The sequence below is a fragment of the Seriola lalandi genome, unplaced genomic scaffold, assembly GCF_002814215.2.
Source record: "Seriola lalandi dorsalis isolate HSWRI2012SDOR001 ecotype SW California unplaced genomic scaffold, Sedor1 jcf7180002055008, whole genome shotgun sequence".
In the NCBI taxonomy this organism is placed as follows: Eukaryota; Metazoa; Chordata; class Actinopteri; order Carangiformes; family Carangidae; genus Seriola; species Seriola lalandi.
The window spans coordinates 2,566,696-2,584,291 of NW_019525551.1; the positions used below are offsets into that span (position 1 = coordinate 2,566,696).

The 17,596-nt window shown below is 41.0% G+C and overlaps 1 protein-coding gene across 1 annotated transcript in view; it reads left to right on the forward strand.

Annotated features, from left to right (window-relative positions):
* Positions 1-16,344, forward strand: part of exoc3l1 (exocyst complex component 3-like 1) — a 21,573-nt gene extending 5,229 nt beyond the window's left edge. Inside the window, exons 3-15 of the mRNA XM_023397337.2 lie at positions 401-620; positions 2,211-2,423; positions 5,276-5,475; positions 5,574-5,792; positions 6,035-6,105; positions 6,729-6,846; positions 6,980-7,105; positions 7,512-7,612; positions 7,728-7,844; positions 8,890-9,160; positions 11,529-11,684; positions 13,594-13,727; positions 13,922-16,344. Of these exons, the coding sequence (XP_023253105.1) occupies positions 401-620; positions 2,211-2,423; positions 5,276-5,475; positions 5,574-5,792; positions 6,035-6,105; positions 6,729-6,846; positions 6,980-7,105; positions 7,512-7,612; positions 7,728-7,844; positions 8,890-9,160; positions 11,529-11,684; positions 13,594-13,727; positions 13,922-14,108 (2,133 nt within the window). The 3' untranslated portion in view covers positions 14,109-16,344. The remainder of the gene's footprint in view (positions 1-400; positions 621-2,210; positions 2,424-5,275; positions 5,476-5,573; positions 5,793-6,034; positions 6,106-6,728; positions 6,847-6,979; positions 7,106-7,511; positions 7,613-7,727; positions 7,845-8,889; positions 9,161-11,528; positions 11,685-13,593; positions 13,728-13,921) is intronic.
* Positions 16,345-17,596: the final 1,252 nt, after the last annotated feature.

Below are 17,596 nucleotides of genomic sequence, written 5' to 3' on the forward strand. Positions count from 1 at the left end.
ATTCTAGACATTTCCCTGACTCTGCCTCTCCTCTCTTGCTGACAGACATTGTGCCGGTGGCTGAGGTCTGGCCGGAGGTGGAGAGGGCCGAGTGTTTGGCCCGTGGTGCCGCCTTGAAGTGGGCGTCAGGTGTTTTCTGTCGGCCTGAACATCTGGAGCGACTGAGCCAGTACAAGAAGAGAGAGAGCCAGAGGACTGCTTCCATACACACCAGACTCAAGGTGACAGCATGGGGACACACACAGACATGCATAAAGACAAATAAATGACACAGTAAGATCATACTTTATTAAATGATCTCATAAATGCACCGCATGATGGCGACCATGCACTTGAATCCCTTCTACTAATCATTGAATCAGTACTACCGTATTTCTGGTTATCAATCATTTCCCTCCAGTCCATGGTCCAGTCGTACCTGGAGGGGGTAGGCTGGGGTCTGGAACAGCTCCAGGAGGCCAGGTCTGAGCTGAGAGACGTGTCACACGCTTTGAAGAAAGCAGGACTGGAATCCAGTCAAAACGCAGAGGGGGTGAAGTCTCTGGAGAGGCTGAGAGAAGTGTCAGTCAACCACTGTCAGCTCCTCGCTGCTGTCAGCAACCTGCCACGACTTTACTCTGGTGAGACGCTGCTCTGCGGACACACTCATTCATAATGAATCAGTTTAATCAGGTTCAGCGTATTTGTTTGACTTGGATGAAATCAGGGACTCACGAGGGAAAGAATCTGTTTCAGTCTTATTGATTTCTGTTTCTAGTAGTGATGTCCTGTTATCAGGAGCTGGTGTAGTTCACCTTTCATTTACCATATTTGCGTTTGCCCTGCTCCGACTGTACCGTGAGAGAGTGATTATAGAACCTCCTGAACCAACTGTACTGGCAATATAATACAATACATCAGCCCTGCAGTAAATGTGAAGCTTATAATGCTCAACTATTGATTCCAGTCTGGTAAGCAATGAGTTTGTGAATTTGTGCAATTTATCGTAAAGAGGGAATCTAAACGAGTGTCTAAATGAGTGTCTTTCAAGTCACTGTCTACCGTCAAATAAGGCAAAACAATCGTGATTAAGCCTGTGACCCACTGATGAAATTATATACAGGTCCTTGCATTTTCTTTTCCTTTCCTTTCCTAAGGCTTTCTTACATTTATCGAGGATGTCCTGCATGTCGGAAAACCTCAGAGAACATGTTGCTTTAAATTCAAAGTTAGTGCACAGACATATAAAATGAGACCCCTGAAACCTTGGCTGTCTTAGCATCAAGAATAGACGGACGAGAAAGTGCTTTCCCTCAGCGAGGTCACAGGTCGGGTTCATTAACGTGATTTAGTCAGTCCTATTGTGTGACATGAAGGGTACATGTAATGGACAGACATGTAAATGAAAACAATAAACAGTGATACAGACGTACAAATGAAAAGAATATTTATAAAATAATAATAATAATAATAATAATAATAATAATAATAAAGATTTAGATGATATCCTGTCAATGTGATTAAAAAAAAATTGGATAAATAAATCAACAGGAAATATTCTAATATGATATAAAATATAATAAGATATAATATAAAATAGTGTAGACTACTAATGTGATTATCGTGCAGTGATGTTATGACAGAATAGTATGTATTATTTATATAATAGTTCTAAGCATGTTATAATAATATAATTTACATTATTATATTACATAACAATTAGGATTTAACAACATGAAGGTACATAATAATGGGTGTTGCGGTCAGGTCGGTCTACTGTGCAGATGAGCAAGTCCTTGAATTTTACAGTTTGATGAACTGAGTGTCTGACTCACCCACAAAATCACCCGCCAAACATAATGAAACAGGGATGTTTGAAATTCTTACTTTAAATTGCCAGACTTGTGTAATGTTTTATAATCGTGGTCCAAGAAAAGTGCAGTTTAATGTGTTCAGATGGGTTTACAGCTACTATACAGGTGAGTCTGTTGTGAATCTGATTTCTGGTTCTGTATAGAACCAGAAAAAAGAACAGGGACTTTCATCCTCTTAGAAAACATTTCGACTCCCACAACTAGTCATGTTGTAATATGCAGCATTTCTCACTGGAAACTAAAATGTTTAACTTCCCTCTTGAACAGGCTCAAGCGGCAGCAAGAGGTTGCATAAATTGTTGACAGTTTGAGGAATGAAAGTTGTCCCTCCCTCCTCCCTGACCTTGCCCTTTGCAGTGCGTAGCATGGTGTTGGAGACTGAGCGTCTGGTGGAGTCCCGGCGGCTCCTGGAGGCCCACGCCCGGCTGATGGATCTGGAGCGCTGGCAGGACGACATCCTGTGGCAGCTCCACGGGGCTCCGGGGACGACAGGAAGTGTACTCAGCATTGAAGACCAGGAGCTGGTGGCCAAATATTTCTCTGGCGTGGGACAGCTGGTGGACGCGCTGGGTATGTTTACTCAGTCATATCAGTTTAATTCAATTTAATTCATTCAGAAACACAACATACCAAACACACCTTGTATAAGGCAGCAGTATTTTCTGTATGTTGTAGTTTTGTGACCCATATTTTTGTTTGATGCGTTACACTCACAAAACATGCTTTATTAGAATACGGGAATGATCTACCATATACAAAACACACTGTATAGACAGAATATAGATATAAAATAGATATAAAAATCCTGTAAATGGAAAGCAACAGTATGGAAACAGTAACTCTCCCAAACAGACACATCTTTCCTACATCAACCTCATTTCTAAGGACTGACGCTTGGTATGAATTCTCAGTCCTTTTTGTACCAACCAAATTGTTTCTGCAGCTTCAAGTATTGACTAGGAAGCACTGAGAGCTGGCACTGAATGGTCAGTGGTGGTTTTCCTAACTTTGGATGAGACATTCTGTGATTTCAGTCTGGTTATGGTTCATGTGCAGCTGTTTGTGTTAAGACAACATTAAACACGTTTGACAGCTGGCACTGGTCCTCTTCTGAGAACAACAATCAAAGATTATTATGTTATTGTTTGGTCAATGTGATAAATTATACAATATGATCATCACATATAACACTGGTCATCAGTTTCTCGGTTTAGATGGAACATTGTTCCTTGAAGCTTCTCTAATGTAGATTTTATTGTGATATATAATAATCTTCACCTCCAAATCAAAATTGTTAGATCAAATTCAGACACACCCTCTGCTTAGATATTGAGATACCAACAAGCTTGGATAAAAGTTAAAGGTCCCATATAGTATAATGGTGGATGTACATGTGTAGTGTGATTATAGATCAGGTCTAGGTTCTGTATTAATACTGTGAAAGTATCAAAGCCTCAGTCCACAGAGAAATGCACACAGCCTGTGTTCAGAAACTGAGCCTTAAAACCAGCCGTCAGGACTTCTGGAACTTTGTGATGTCACAACAAAGCAGTCACTGCTCTCAGCCATGCCCCAAGCCCCGCCCACCTGGACCCACCATCCAACCTTGCAGGATTTGGTTTCTCTGAGTGTTTGACCTGAAGTCTGACATATTTATATTCAATCCCTATGAAGGATTCTTATTAGTGTTGTTGTTTGGCCTCTCCAACGACCCTCTCCAGCTTTTAACGCCATTCTTCTATCACTCATGCGGTCTTACAGTATGAGTTACACTTGGGCTTAAAACCAGCTGTTATTGTGGCTGTGTGTGTGTGTGGATTGCAAACCTGCTTACTCACCATTAAAAGATGATATAAACCATCTGGAGTCAGAGCTCTGAAAAAAATCCAACGCTGCTTGATGACTTTGTCTCCATAGCTGCTGCCCAGGCAAAGTACAATAATTTGTAGATGCAATCTTCCCCTGTTGCTGCCCCAGCTGCCTGATCACCCACCTCCCTGATGTCTTCTCAATGGTCTTGGACCACGCAAGCTCTCCCCGTTGGCCTTGATGCACACTGGCTCTGTACCTGTCCGCATGTGCCAAGCTAAAGTATTAAGCTACAGTACGTTACCTGTGGTTGGCCTGGCCTCGCATCACTCAGAAAAGAAAGCATACAGTGGCTAAAAAATATTCTTTTGCTAAAAGTCTAATTCCAGCAGCAGACAACTCTTTGAGGATAGCAAACCCAAAACAATGAGCTAAAAGAGGCTAAAAAGATGCAGAGCTGAGGGTAACTTCAGGATTGGAGCATAATCATCCAGGTTTGTAACTACAAGTGACATGTCACACACAGTCATTTGATCCTTTGTTAATATAAAAAATGGTTGGATGGTGGGTAAATGGTGGGATGTGAGAAACCAACAGAAGTGGGCCAAAAATTCTACGAAGGAGTATTAGGGCCATGGAAGAGGGAAAAAATGGGTGGAGGAAGATTTTTTTCATCATGTACTTTGAGAAAAAATATCATGTACTTCGAATATAAAGTTGACCTCTTGAGACGATATCAAACAGCGCCTATGACTGCCTCTGTAACATGCTTATAGATGAACTGATGAAATTTTACTTCAGAATCGACTTTAGCAACAAAGAATTTTTCTCTCTCTTGGCTCATAAACACAGTGTAGTTGTCAGCGTTAGGACTTTGAAGAGATTGTGTCGAAAACTGCGTCTGTTCAGAAGGAAAAACAACACGAGTTTGGAAGAGGTGGCCGCATTCATGCAAACTGAAATAGCGGGTAATGGACAAATGCAAGGATACTGTTGGTTACGCCTGCGTGCAATTCAGAGGGGATATGTTGTATCGCAAGACACAGTAAGACAACTGATCTAGTTGTTTGATGCTGAAGGTGTGGAGCTCAGATGCAGGCATAACTGCAACAAAGGTCCCAACGATAAGCTAAAGCCGTATGGCATTGCTAAGTCACTATGTAGTGTGGATGGAGACCTACAGAACAACAACGACCCCAAAGTAATAGCAGACTACTTCATCACGTACACTGCGCGCTTGGGAGGATGCCCACAGCGACTGCGCGCTGACAGAGCCATGAAAAATGACAGAGGGAGTTGACTTTATTCTCAGAATTTCGACTTTATTCTTGAAATGCAAAATAAATAAAAAAAAATCTTCCTCTTCTGAGTCAGTTTGACTTTATTCTCAACATTTCCACTTTTTTTCTCGAAGTGCTTGATGAAAAAAAATCTTCCTCCTCATTTTTTTTTTCATCCATGACCCTAGTACTCTGAGGTCAACATCAGGGGAAAAAAGAAAAACAACAACATTAGGCTGTTTGATGCTGATAAGAGCAGTGGCAGAGTGATACGGGTGTCAGTCCCTGGATGAGTGTGGTATCACATCCTCAACATCCATCATGTCGCTGCAGGCAAGGAGCTGTGGGCGGTGGTGAGCAGTGCTCTGGCTCTGGCACGACAAAACCCTACGCCATTTGTATCGGCAGTAAGGATAGTGGAGCGGGAGGAAGCCCTGGACCGAGCTCTGCTGGAGGAGAGAGGTGGGAGCGGGAGCAACAGCAGGCCCCTACCCCCTGGACGGCCTCGCTGCTGGAGAGCATGCTTCTTCCAGGTCAGCACCAGCTGATCCATAACACCTCAGCTTTCATCCAGTTTGTCCTTGTAAAAGTCTGACCGTCTGTCCTCTCTCTCACATCTCCTGCCTCTCAGGTACTGGAGGAGGCGGTTTCTGCTCGGTTCCGTAGCGTTTCCTACCTTCACACGCGTGGCCCGGGTCTGGCAGGTCACCTCTCTGCTCTCCAGCACGCCACCATGGCAGACCTGGGCACTGTGCGCCACCTGCTGGAGCACTGTGTCCCACCACGCTATCGGCTAACAGGAGCCTACCTGAGGGCCAGCCATCGCTGTTTACAAGCTCACCTGGCACAGGTGAGAGATGTGAGGGAAATAAATCTTTAGCCTTGATGTCTCTCCTCACCTTGTAGACTACAGATCTGTCTAAACAATAACATGGACTAATAGGGTTTCATTTCTCTCATGGGTTTTTGCTTTTTGTTATCATGGCTTACATAGAAAAGTTAAATATGCACTAAGCTAATTATATTTAAAATGTTTATTTTGAAACTGGGGATGACCTCACCACACACATGTAAGAGATATTTGTGGCCTAGGTTAGCAGCTGGGACCTGGAGAGTGGTGAAATCTTTGCTGTGCTCAACTGGGTGCTGCACATCTACAACAGGTGAGGTCGACGACCTGAACAGATTCTGTGTTTTCGTCTTTGTCTTTCTGTCTGTATGTGTTTCTTTACACATTAACAAAAATGTCAATTATGTCTTGAGGTTACTTTAGAGATTGAACAAATCTAAACAAATGAACAACTGCTGATTTGTGCGAGTGCACATCCTTCACTTTGGCTGCGCAGGATAGGGATAGGATACTTCCTGCACATTTCATTTCAAATGCAGCTGATTACCTTTAATACACACTTTCCCCTAATTAACATCTAATGAAGCAGAAACTGAGAGAAAAACACAAACAGTGTCCTCTGTCACAGCTGTGCCTGTGTGTTGTGAACTTCTCTCAAATTTAGTTTCAGTGTTTCACAAGATAGAAAAGAGAAAACAATTCTGTCCCACAAAATAGATTTTTAAATTTTTTAGTTTTTCTCTTAAATCTTGACTTTGTTCTTGAGAAATAAAGAATGTTCTTACGTCTTTGAGCCTTCTAAAATCTATCAAAAGGAAATGATGTGATACCATGTTTTATATATATATACATATACAGTATATTCAGATTTGAGATTTTTGCGATGTTGGGATGTCAATTAACCAGTTGGACATTGTGACACTCTTGTTTTGGCAGCCCAGACATGATGGGTCATCCAGAGCTGGTGGCTGACATTGAAAAAGAAGCGCTGGGACCTCTCATCTCCACCGAGGGACTGGAGCAGCTGCAGAGCAAATATGTGCAGAGTGTTCGGGTGAGTCCACCACAAACCTCTGGTCAAGATTTGACAAACTGTGACATTGTGTTTCGGCCTTAGTATGTAGGTTTGGAGTTTGGTGTCATTCCGGTCAATTCAATGTGTGTTTCCTGTGTTGTTGCTGTTAAAGAAGAGCGTATCGGAGTGGATGCACAAAGCTCTACAGGTGGAGCTGCAGGACTGGCAGAGAGACCAGGAACCCGATACAGACCATGAAGGTTTCTACCAAACCAGCCTGCCTACTATCATCACGCAGGTACACAATATGCTATACAATCCACTAAAGTACAACCACATACAGACACACAGGGAGTCTGCAGGCTAACATTTGTTTTAGGTGTTTTAAAGTGGCTTTAACGCACAAGAACCTCATCAGCTTGACCAAAAAAGTGAAACTGATGTGAATTTCATCTCATCTAATCTCATTTAATCTCACTAACGGTCTTCATCCCTCTCTGCCCCTTAGAGACACAGTTTGTAATGACATCATGTGCTTATTGCTTCTTCAAATTGAATTTGAAAGCTGTCTCCCTGCTTCTCCTTTTTAAACTGACTTCCAGCTCTGTAAACACTTTTCAGCAGCACAGAGGCCAACGCCTGAGACGGCTCCTATCTCACTTCACGTTTTGTGTGGGTTTGTTTTATTTGTGGGACTGTGACAGATGCTGGAGGAGAACGCCCGGGTGGCTCTGATGATCGGAGAATCCCTACGAGATCAGACTATACAGATGGGACTGTATGAGATGGAGAACCTTTTGAACAGGTGTGTGTGTTCGTGCATGTTTTGCTTGTCACCACCTGCCACCTGTTTACTTCTCAGCTGCTTCAGGCAGTTTACCTTTCGTTTGCCTGCAATCTGTTCACATCTTTACCTCCAGGTTTCGAGAAGCTCTGGTGGAATTTGGGAAGGAGCATCGCAGAAATCTGAGCAGCAACAAAAACAAGTTCTACCTCCACTATTTGCTGGCCTCCATCAGCAACTGCATCATCCTCAAGTAAGACTACAGAATGTTTGTGGAATGTTTTCAAGCTTAAAGAGCCCTCCAGTAAAAACCCAGTGTTAAACCTTGTTAACATCCACGTGATGTTTTTATATAATACAGACATATGATGAGAGAAATAATCATCAACACCATGACTGAGTGTTTCCACCTTGAACTGCAGTGAACCAATGACAGTCTGATAAAAACAGATTCAGACAGTCAGGGTTTCATACATCACAAACCTAAGGAACCAATCCTGTCTACTTGTGGGGACCGGGGGCGGGGCTAAATAAACCTGAAACCTTGTCAGTACAGAGAGAGAGAGAGTTAGCATTAGCACAACCACTAACACTGTGTCAGCCACTGCCATTTACAAGCTAACAAACAACATAAACAAATAAAAGATGCTAACTGCGCTAACCGTTCTGATCCGTCTGCTAGTCTCTGGTTCTGGTCTCAGACTCCTCACCTGAGTCTGGGTCTGACTGAGGCTCAAACATGTGGCTGAGTCTCTCTGATGTTTCCTCCTCTGACCATCTTGATACTCTCTGCTCTTTCATCTGTCCACCTGGAGACAGCAGGTGGTGGGCGGGGCTCAAGGCCTGATCCACATTTCTCACTCAGGAAGTAAGAGGAGATGAGCTTCAGACCCAGTTTCTGATTTTTTTTTTTCTCACTTTAATACTTCAGGGACTTGGTGTGTGTTAAGCATCCTGGTAAAGTTGACACTCACCACTCACTCGTTCACTCACCTCATGTAGTTGGCAAAGACTCTGAGTAAACCTGCTCTCTCCGTCTACTCAAAGAGAAAAATATAAGTTCTTGCTCTTGTAGCAAGGTTCTCATCTAGTTCATTTGTTCCTTGCTCTAATGATCGATTCACTCAAGCCAGTGCTGTTTATCTCATGTTCCTCCCATAATGAAAGGAAAAATCTATTTTAAGAATAACCCAGATAAAAACAAAATTAAATCACAATAAAAAAAAATCATGCACAGGCCATAGTTTAAATCTCTGCAGGTTTATAGAACATTCTGTGTCCTGTTGTGTATGACGCAGGAAGTCCACAGAGAGCCTGCAGCAGCAGCAGTCGTCCCGGTCGGCAGGCCAGTTTTCCCGGACTCCTCCCAACCCACTGGCAGCTCTGGACCGGGCGGTGAGACGGGCGTGTCGCCTGGTGATGGATCAGCTGCTGCTGGACCTTCAGCCTTTCCTACCAGGTCTGCTGACCCGACCCTGGCTGGTCCAGGGAGACCCCACACCCAAACTCTGCCACGTCCTGGAGCGTCACCTGGAGCTGTATGGCCGCGTTCGGCCACCCTGCCGACAGGTCACCGCTCTGCTTCTGTTTCCATCACCACTTTGCATATTGTAGTTTAGCTTTGAGTTTCTTTGGGGTCGAGCTGTCCTGGAGGCAAAAGTGAAAGTTTGATAAAACTCTGTGAGAGAAAACTGAAGGATTCTCTGACCAAAAACAAATTAAAGCCCAGTTTAAATGCAGTTCAGCTGTATTTTCTCATAACCAGCGTGATGTGTGTGTTTAAATGTGGGTAGAATATATCTCCTCTATATCTTTAAACAATCACATAATAATAATGAAAATTTATTTGTGTTGCACCTTTTATACAAAAAATTTAGCACAAAGTGCTTCACATGAAAAGACATAAAATAAAGATAAAAACATGTTAAAAGGCTGATGTAAAATGAAAATCACTAAAAACATTCATGTAAAATGAGATGGAATAATATTAAAATAGAAATATTAAATGAAATAAATAGATAATTGCGAAAAAATGATAAATGATAGAAAGCATAAAATCAGTAAGACATCAATACTTACAAAGCAGTGTATGAGTGTGGAGCCAAGTGCAGAATGTCAGAGCTGGTTAAAGGCTGAGGTGAAGAGACAAGTTTTTATCTTTCTATTAAAAACACTCAGTGAGCTGCTTATTCTTCTTCAGATCGTGTGTTCCACAGCTTTGGGCCGTAACTGACAAAAGGCTGCATCCGCATTTCTTCCTCAGCTGTTACTGGAACCTTCAGTACACCAGCAGTAGATGATCTCAGTGTTCTCAGAGGTCTATAGTTAATAAGGGGGTTAGCAACGTAGCTTGGTCCTTGCCCTTTAAAGGGATAGTGTGAGTTATTTGACATGGTGTTGTGTGAGGTAGTCATGCATAGTCGGTATATTACCTGCAGGAGCACCGGCAGAGGGGCAGAGTGATGTGTTGCTGTGCACAAGGCCACCAGAAAGACTGTGTTCGAGACACTTTGAAAAACGATCCAATATCCGTTGAAATGTAGATACATGTAGAATATTTTCAGCGGTTCAGCAATTGCACTGTATTACAGCGCTTTCTAATTCACTCAGCTGACCTGCAGCTGCAGTGTAATACAGTGCGCTCTGAAGATGCTCGTGTGTGTAGGAATATGGTAGTTCAGCGGTTGAAAAAAATGTAGTGCCAAAGGAAAGTATTGTTTTCACAGAAAGATAAATTGCTGAACCCTGTGTATTCTACATGAAGCGTTTATTTAAACTGATATTGGATTGTTTCAGTGGGTTTTTTTTTTTTTTAAAAGATCAAAGATTTACAACACACATACTGTATAATCAGTCAAGCTGCTGTAACATAGCCATCATATCGGACAATTATAATACTGATTTGCCAGTTTGGTGCCGTTATACACCCAGTGTATAAAGGCCCCAACATTAACCACTTCCAATACAAACTAGAATCACCTCCTCCTGGTTGTCTGCCTCCTCCACTCAGTTTCAGGTTACATCCCTGTTCACCCAGAGTCATACAATTTTGTCATAATTGCTGTGTGAAGTCTTGAGTAATGGATAAAAAGTGTTTTGTGAGGTCACACTGACCTTTGACCACCAAAATCTAATCAGTTTGTCCTTGAGTCAGAGTGAACTTGTGCCTAATTTGAAGAAGTTCTGTCCAGGTGTTACTGAGAGATCATGTTCAGCAGAATGGGACAGATAGACGGACAATCCCAAACCAATATGCCTCTGGCTGTCTCTGACGTGGAGGCATAAAAAGGGTGGTGCCTATAACAAGGATTACAAGAAGTAAATGTATTAGGTACAATTTACCTTGACACGGTTCTTTCAAAAAAGCATATGATATTTACATTTTACTCAGACGACCTTTAATAACCCCAAACAAAACAAACAAACCAAACATAACCCATCTCCTTCCCAATCTGCCCCCCTCTCCTCAGTCCACTTGGTTTGCCCCAACAAGGCTAATTGAACACACTAGGCCCTGGTCAACAGCGCTCTCATGGGCGCGCCTCCATCAACTAAACAGGATCTATCTTTAATAAATACATTACAAAGAATCACTAAACAAATATCTAATCTTAGATGTCTGACTGTCTGAGTGTAGTGTGTGTTTGGGAACGAGGCTTACAGCTCCCTCACACCGCTTCACAGCAGCCTATCAACTGTACTGGGTATTAAAATGACAGGATGATGGTTGTTATGACAACTTAAATGTATCAACAAAATCATAAAGTAGGTTATTAACCGCCTAATTCATGAATGAATCTACTCACCCCCCTGATATACCCACCAAACACACACAGTGCATACAGTAATAGGTCCTTCTTGCAGTAACTCTTTCATTGGTCGAACCTTGTATGGATGGTCCATACGCCTGCTGAGTCTCATGTCTTTGTCCCCGTAGCGTCTGCAGGAGGAGGCCCAGTGGCTGATGGTGGTGGAGTACGTCAGGGCTCTGATGCAGAAGAGGTTGGTGTGTCGCGGCGCAGAGGAGAGGAGGCAGCTCGCTCAGCAGATGGTTCAGGATGACCAGCTGTTCAGAGAGATCTTGCATGGCCTGGTGAGCGTTGTTAATGTAAAACACCATCACCAGCACCTTACATTAACTCAAGCTGTCACGATTCACAAATGTTTATCATGAATACATCCCAGCCCTTTGTAGTGTCATGGTGTTTGTGTCTGATGTGAAATATGGAATCGGTGTCTGATTCATCTCCCTCATGATGGGTGTGATGTGGTTTGATTGATTCTGTCGAACTAATCAAAACTACATAGACTGTGGGAGGTCCTGAAACTAATTGAGGTAACCCCTTTAATTTAACCTCCTAAGACCTGAACTCTTGCATGGCGTGCATTTTTAATTTCTCTTTGCTATTTAGGCTGATTGGGACCTGAGAAAAATGATGTCCACATATGAGGACATTAGTTTTAAATTTCGATTACTGAGTGGCAGTATAATATCCTCATATGTGGTCACCAGGCCCTTGTTGAGAAAAAGTTAGTATTGTGGTCTAGAGAACCCAAAATGTGAGGTCCACATATGTGGACGCCAGGTCCTAGGAGGTTAAAGACTGTTAATTATATAGTAATGTGAAGAAATTGCCCAGTCAAGTATCAGAATAATGCCAAGTTGTAGTAGTAGAATTAGTGGGAATTACTGTAAAATATTGGGTAATTACAAAGTATATTAAAGCAGAATAAAGAGGGTTGGTTGGTAATTATATGGGAAGTGTTACAGTAAGTAGTATAGCCCATATATAGGGTAAGACAAGGGGGGTCCCATTAATATCTATAGTATTAATATCCCTTATTGCAGTGTGAAGACAGGCTGTCAGCAGATGATACCGAGTCAGCATGTCAACATAACCAAGATAAACACAGCAGCAGTTTCCTCCGCTCAGCCAAATACTTTCAGTGTAATAAACCTAATCTATTTGTAATTTCCACAGTCTGCCCTTCCAATAAGCCAAGAGGAGTGGTAGCCATGGCAACAGTTGTTCACAACAGTCGATGTGGCGACAGCTGAAAATGTCACTGTAGTTAACCCATAAATACGTTACCACTGCCTTTAAAGTGCCTTTGTAGTGTGTGTTATTTCTCAGAAATATATAGGTAGCTACCTGCAGGGGTGGACAGTAACAAGGTTACTTTAGTGTTGTACTTAAGTATATGTTTCCAGTATCTGTACTTTGATTTTTTTTTTTTTTTATATATATACAAATATTGTGCTTTTGACTCCTCTACATTTCCATGAAGGACTCTTACTTTGAAGCAGAGCTTTTAGTCAGTGAATGAATTTTCTTTTATTTTGAAAATTTAATCCAAATGCGTTTCTGTGCAGGTTACACTTTACAGGCAGAAAAATAATTACAGCCAAAGTTCTTGTTACCATGTTCTTCCTATTACTTTGCTCATGTTGAAACTATACACATATTATTACCAACCAACCCTCTTTATTCTGCTTCAGTGTTACTCAGTGATTATCTAGTATTTGACAGTAACTCCCAGAAATTCTACTACAACTTGTCATTATACTGATATTACCTGACTGTTATTTCTTGGACAAATTCTTCACATTACTACATAATTACTAAATCATAACAGCCTGTAAGGTATACCCTAATTGATTCTATGACAAAATTATGAGTTTTTTTACACTTGGATATTTTAGATATTTTTCACAGTGGTAATTTGGGCCAATGTTTGATAATATCGTCACAATATTTGTCCTGCACTGTATCAAGATATTACATTTTGGATGTCACCCAATCCGAGTAAGGTGGAGTTTACAGTGCCAGAGAGGGTTTAAAGCCAACATGAAGGAAATACAAGATTTAAGATTTGATTTGTGTGAATTAAAATGTGAAACATTTCCAGTAGCCAATGGTGCCACAATTCAATCAAAATACTGGTGTTTGAATCAGCTTTCACGATCTCATAATCAGGTGTGTAACTGCGTGTCTCTGTAGGAGGGTGATGGGTCAGTACCTGAAGTGAACCCTTTAGCCTTACTACCCGTCCTGGCTGACTTCATCCGACTCAAAGACCCCAGCATGCTCACTCTGGAAGTGTCAGGACTCGCAGCCAAATACCCTGATATCAGGTAATCTGACTTTCAGTCTGCCCAGCTTGTTTTGTAGTTTTTAAATCATAGTTGGTATAGAATTAGCTAACGTTAACAGCGTTTGGTTTCAGTCATGGGAATGTTATTTCATGTCAGAATGAGGATAAAATATGCATAAAGTAGTAAAGTTGATTAAAAAGTGATCACACCTCCATGTTTTTCTCTTCCCTCAGTGAAGAGCACGTGTCTGTCCTGCTGGACGTCCGTGGTGATGTCTCCAGGGACATCAGAGGGGCCGTGCTGGACTTGCTGGAGCAGAGCGCCCCTCCTCTGCCAGCAGGATATCGGCCCATCTTCACTGACATCCTGGTGCCTCCATCCACCATGGCCTTCTGTCTGCCCACGGCCAAGTGTGCATGACTATAAGAACTAAAACTTTGACATTGACAACAGTGTGGATCTCATTCTGAGATGGATCATTGAGCTAGCTCCTCTTAGCTCATCGTTACACTAAAACATACAGTTCTGCCACTCGTCATTTATCCAGGGAGCACCGACTCAGTTCCTTGTTTCTTCCTCAGCACCTCCTCGCTTTATACTCACAGTGTTACACACATCATTCATACAGGGAGCTTCCCATGACCACCATTACAGTCTGAAGCAGGTTGAGAGTTCAGGCTCTTGCTCAAGATCTCCTTAACGTTATTTGTTAGTGATTCATATTCTTTTCCTTCGCCTACAGTTTACCAGGGATTTGATCAGGTCCATGCTGGTTCAGGTCCGACTTCAGTTATTTCAGAAACTCTGTTTTTTCTGAATCTATGAGCCACTGATTCGGTAACATGGGCTGTTTTAATGCCTTAAAAATATTATCAGTACAACGATATCATCATCTCAGCTTCATCAAATTGTTGTCAAGTGTCTCAGCAATTTGTGCGATGGATTTAAACCTTCAGGAAGCAACTTCTCACTCATGACATTAGTACAGAAGCTGAGAAAGGCCATACTCGCAAATATTTTTTTGTTATCTCAAACAAATAAAGCTCATTATCTCGAGACAACGAGATATTATCAGAGAAAACAATTCTTTGTTGTCTCGAGATAAAGAGATAATTACCCCGTTAACTGGAGATAACAAAGCTTGTTTTCTCATTATAATACTTTGTTAATCAGAGCTCAGATGTGCCAAGACAGTCTGCACATGGAAACTTGTAGTGCTGTAAGGTGAAAATGTCAGGATGACACATTGATCAATGCATTAGAGAATATTTCAATCAAAGGCAGAAACCACTGGACTGATCATTTTCAGATCAGTCCTCGTCAGCTAACGAGTTACTATGGACTGTTGCTGAAGAGGAGTGTTACTGCGACTTAGCGTGTGATGTTCAGTCTAAATCATTTTCTCCTGCTAATATCTTCATTATCTCGGGATAAAGAGCTGTTATCTTGACATAATGGGATAAAAAAATATTCACAAATTTGCTGGGTTTGTGATGCTATCAAATGATGTTATGGAACTTGCTGAACAGCTGCTGCTGTGGCCACAAGAACAAATTATGTGATTAAAATATGCTTCATTGTTTTCTGAAGACACACATATGATTGTGTAGGGGGGGGGGGTTCACAGCCAAATGCTTTCCAGTTCTGTCACCTGTTGTAGATTGCCATCATTATGAAATATGTACATATGTAAATGCTAAAATATGATTTAACAGTAGCGCAAGTAGAGAAGAGTCAAAGTTACCAAACTGACTCCGTTTACACAGCAATATCTACTGTATCTCAAGTTTGCTAACATTAGCCATCACAAGCTACTGGGCATACCAGACCAAGTGAGAAAACTGGGAACAGACTGTTTAGTTACACCCAGCCATCATGTAACACACTATTTTGTGTTAGAGATCTTTAATCAGGACCTTGTGATGCCAACAGAAGAGAAACTTTTAACCACACAGTCACAGAGAGAAGTGTCTACTCCTGTGGCCCACAAGATCTGATCAATGAATGTAAGTAAGTCCAAAGCCTCTGATGACTTCCTACTGAAGAGACAAACTATGGGATTTTAAATTGGCTCATGGATTTATGTATATGATGCACTGTTTGTTTCATGTTGAGCCTCAGACTCATTGTAAATGTATTTCAGATAGAGAGGTTTAAAATGAAATCAAAATAAAAAAACATCATTGTGTTAATTTCTGGTTTAATCAATGAATGTCAAACTATGGTCACAGCATCGTGTACAAATGGAGGAGAATGCAGTCCACAGAGTGATGCACTGTATGTAACAGATGAAGGTGATTGTATGAGTTATAACATGGTGTGTTTTCAGTGAGGACCTGTCCTGCCTGAGGAACAGAGGCTGCTAATTCATTACCTATCCCCTCAAAATCTCTTTTCATTCATCCGTCTTTATGTATTTTCTTTTCTTTTATTTTCTTATTTCTTTTTTTTTGTTTTTAATGTATCTTGTGTTGTTTATATTGGGTGTTTATAATATAATTTTTAATGTATTTATTGTATTTATGTAATTGTTCAACCATTTCCATTTGAAGAGTGTTTCCTACTGGTTTTTCAAAGGGGATTTCGCTTGTTCTGGTTCAATGCCATCATCATCTCGCTCCGGTAAATAAATGCTTACATAAATGCTTAAAGTAAACTTTCATCATCATTATTATTATTATTTATTGTTGTATAATTCTAACAGGAATCTAATTTAGATATTTTTTTTTTAATTGTGTTTTAGCGATTTTCCTTTTCAGATTTTTGGATCAACAGAACGTCAACAATGTAGAGATATATTTTAACATTTTATAACATTGCTGTTATAATGAAAAGTTAACTGTGTACTATTTACTTTATTTCCCTTTAAAAAGCCAAAGGGGGAACCAGAGGAAGCATTGTGTGTTGAGGAGGCAGCCAGATAGGTTAGGTTCAAAACGGATTTTTGAAAAAGCATATAGGGAAAATTTCATGGGTGAATGTGATTTTTTTTTTTTTTTTTAAAATCAAAATCAGATCGTAAGTTGATCTTACTTTAAAAAAAAAAAGCTACTGATTGCCTTGAAAAAAATAAGTAATTAGAACTATTAGTTTTAAGTTACGTTGACTTTATATCCACTTACTAAGTTTATTTAAAATGTACATGTGTTTACTTCATTTTGTGACGTTCCAACTTAAAAATGGCAACTAAAGTTAATTTGGTCTTTTTCAAGTGTAGAAACGATTGACTGTAAAATAAGGCAGGGTATAACAGCTGCAGTAAGATCTTTTCGTAAAAGCGCAGACAGGACAAGGAAAGAAATAGTAGCATGGTGAGATGAGAAGTGCAATCAGTAAAACTTTAAACTGCTACTAGTTTAAACTGCTACTAGTCAAAAGATCCCATCATTTTCAGAATCTGGTTCAGTACAAGCCAACCCAAGCAGGTTAGGAAATGATCAGGAAAACAATAAGACAGGCGAAGAGGACATATTTACAGCTCCATTAATCTGATTGAGGAGGGAAAGCGAGAGAATTGGATACTCCATTTACTGTTGGAGAGTTGAAGAGGGCATTAGCCAAAACAGGAAAGAGTGCACAGGGAAAGGGAAACAGAGTATGTTTTATAATGATTAAACACCTATGTGAAGGAAGGTTAAATGAGATGTTGTCATTATCAGTAAAGTTTGGATGGATGGGTGATTCCCTGTGAGCAGGAAGGAAGCAGTTATAATTCCAAGCAGGAAGTCTGGGAAAGATCCCAATAAGCCAGTACACTACAGACCCACTGCTTTAACATCACATATTGGTAAACTAATGGTCCAATGTTTGATGTGAAAAAGCCATATGATATGGAGAAGAGGGTTGTTGATGGAGTTACATTGTGGGAAACGGCTTCAGTTGGATTATGTATTTTTTCAGTTGAACAG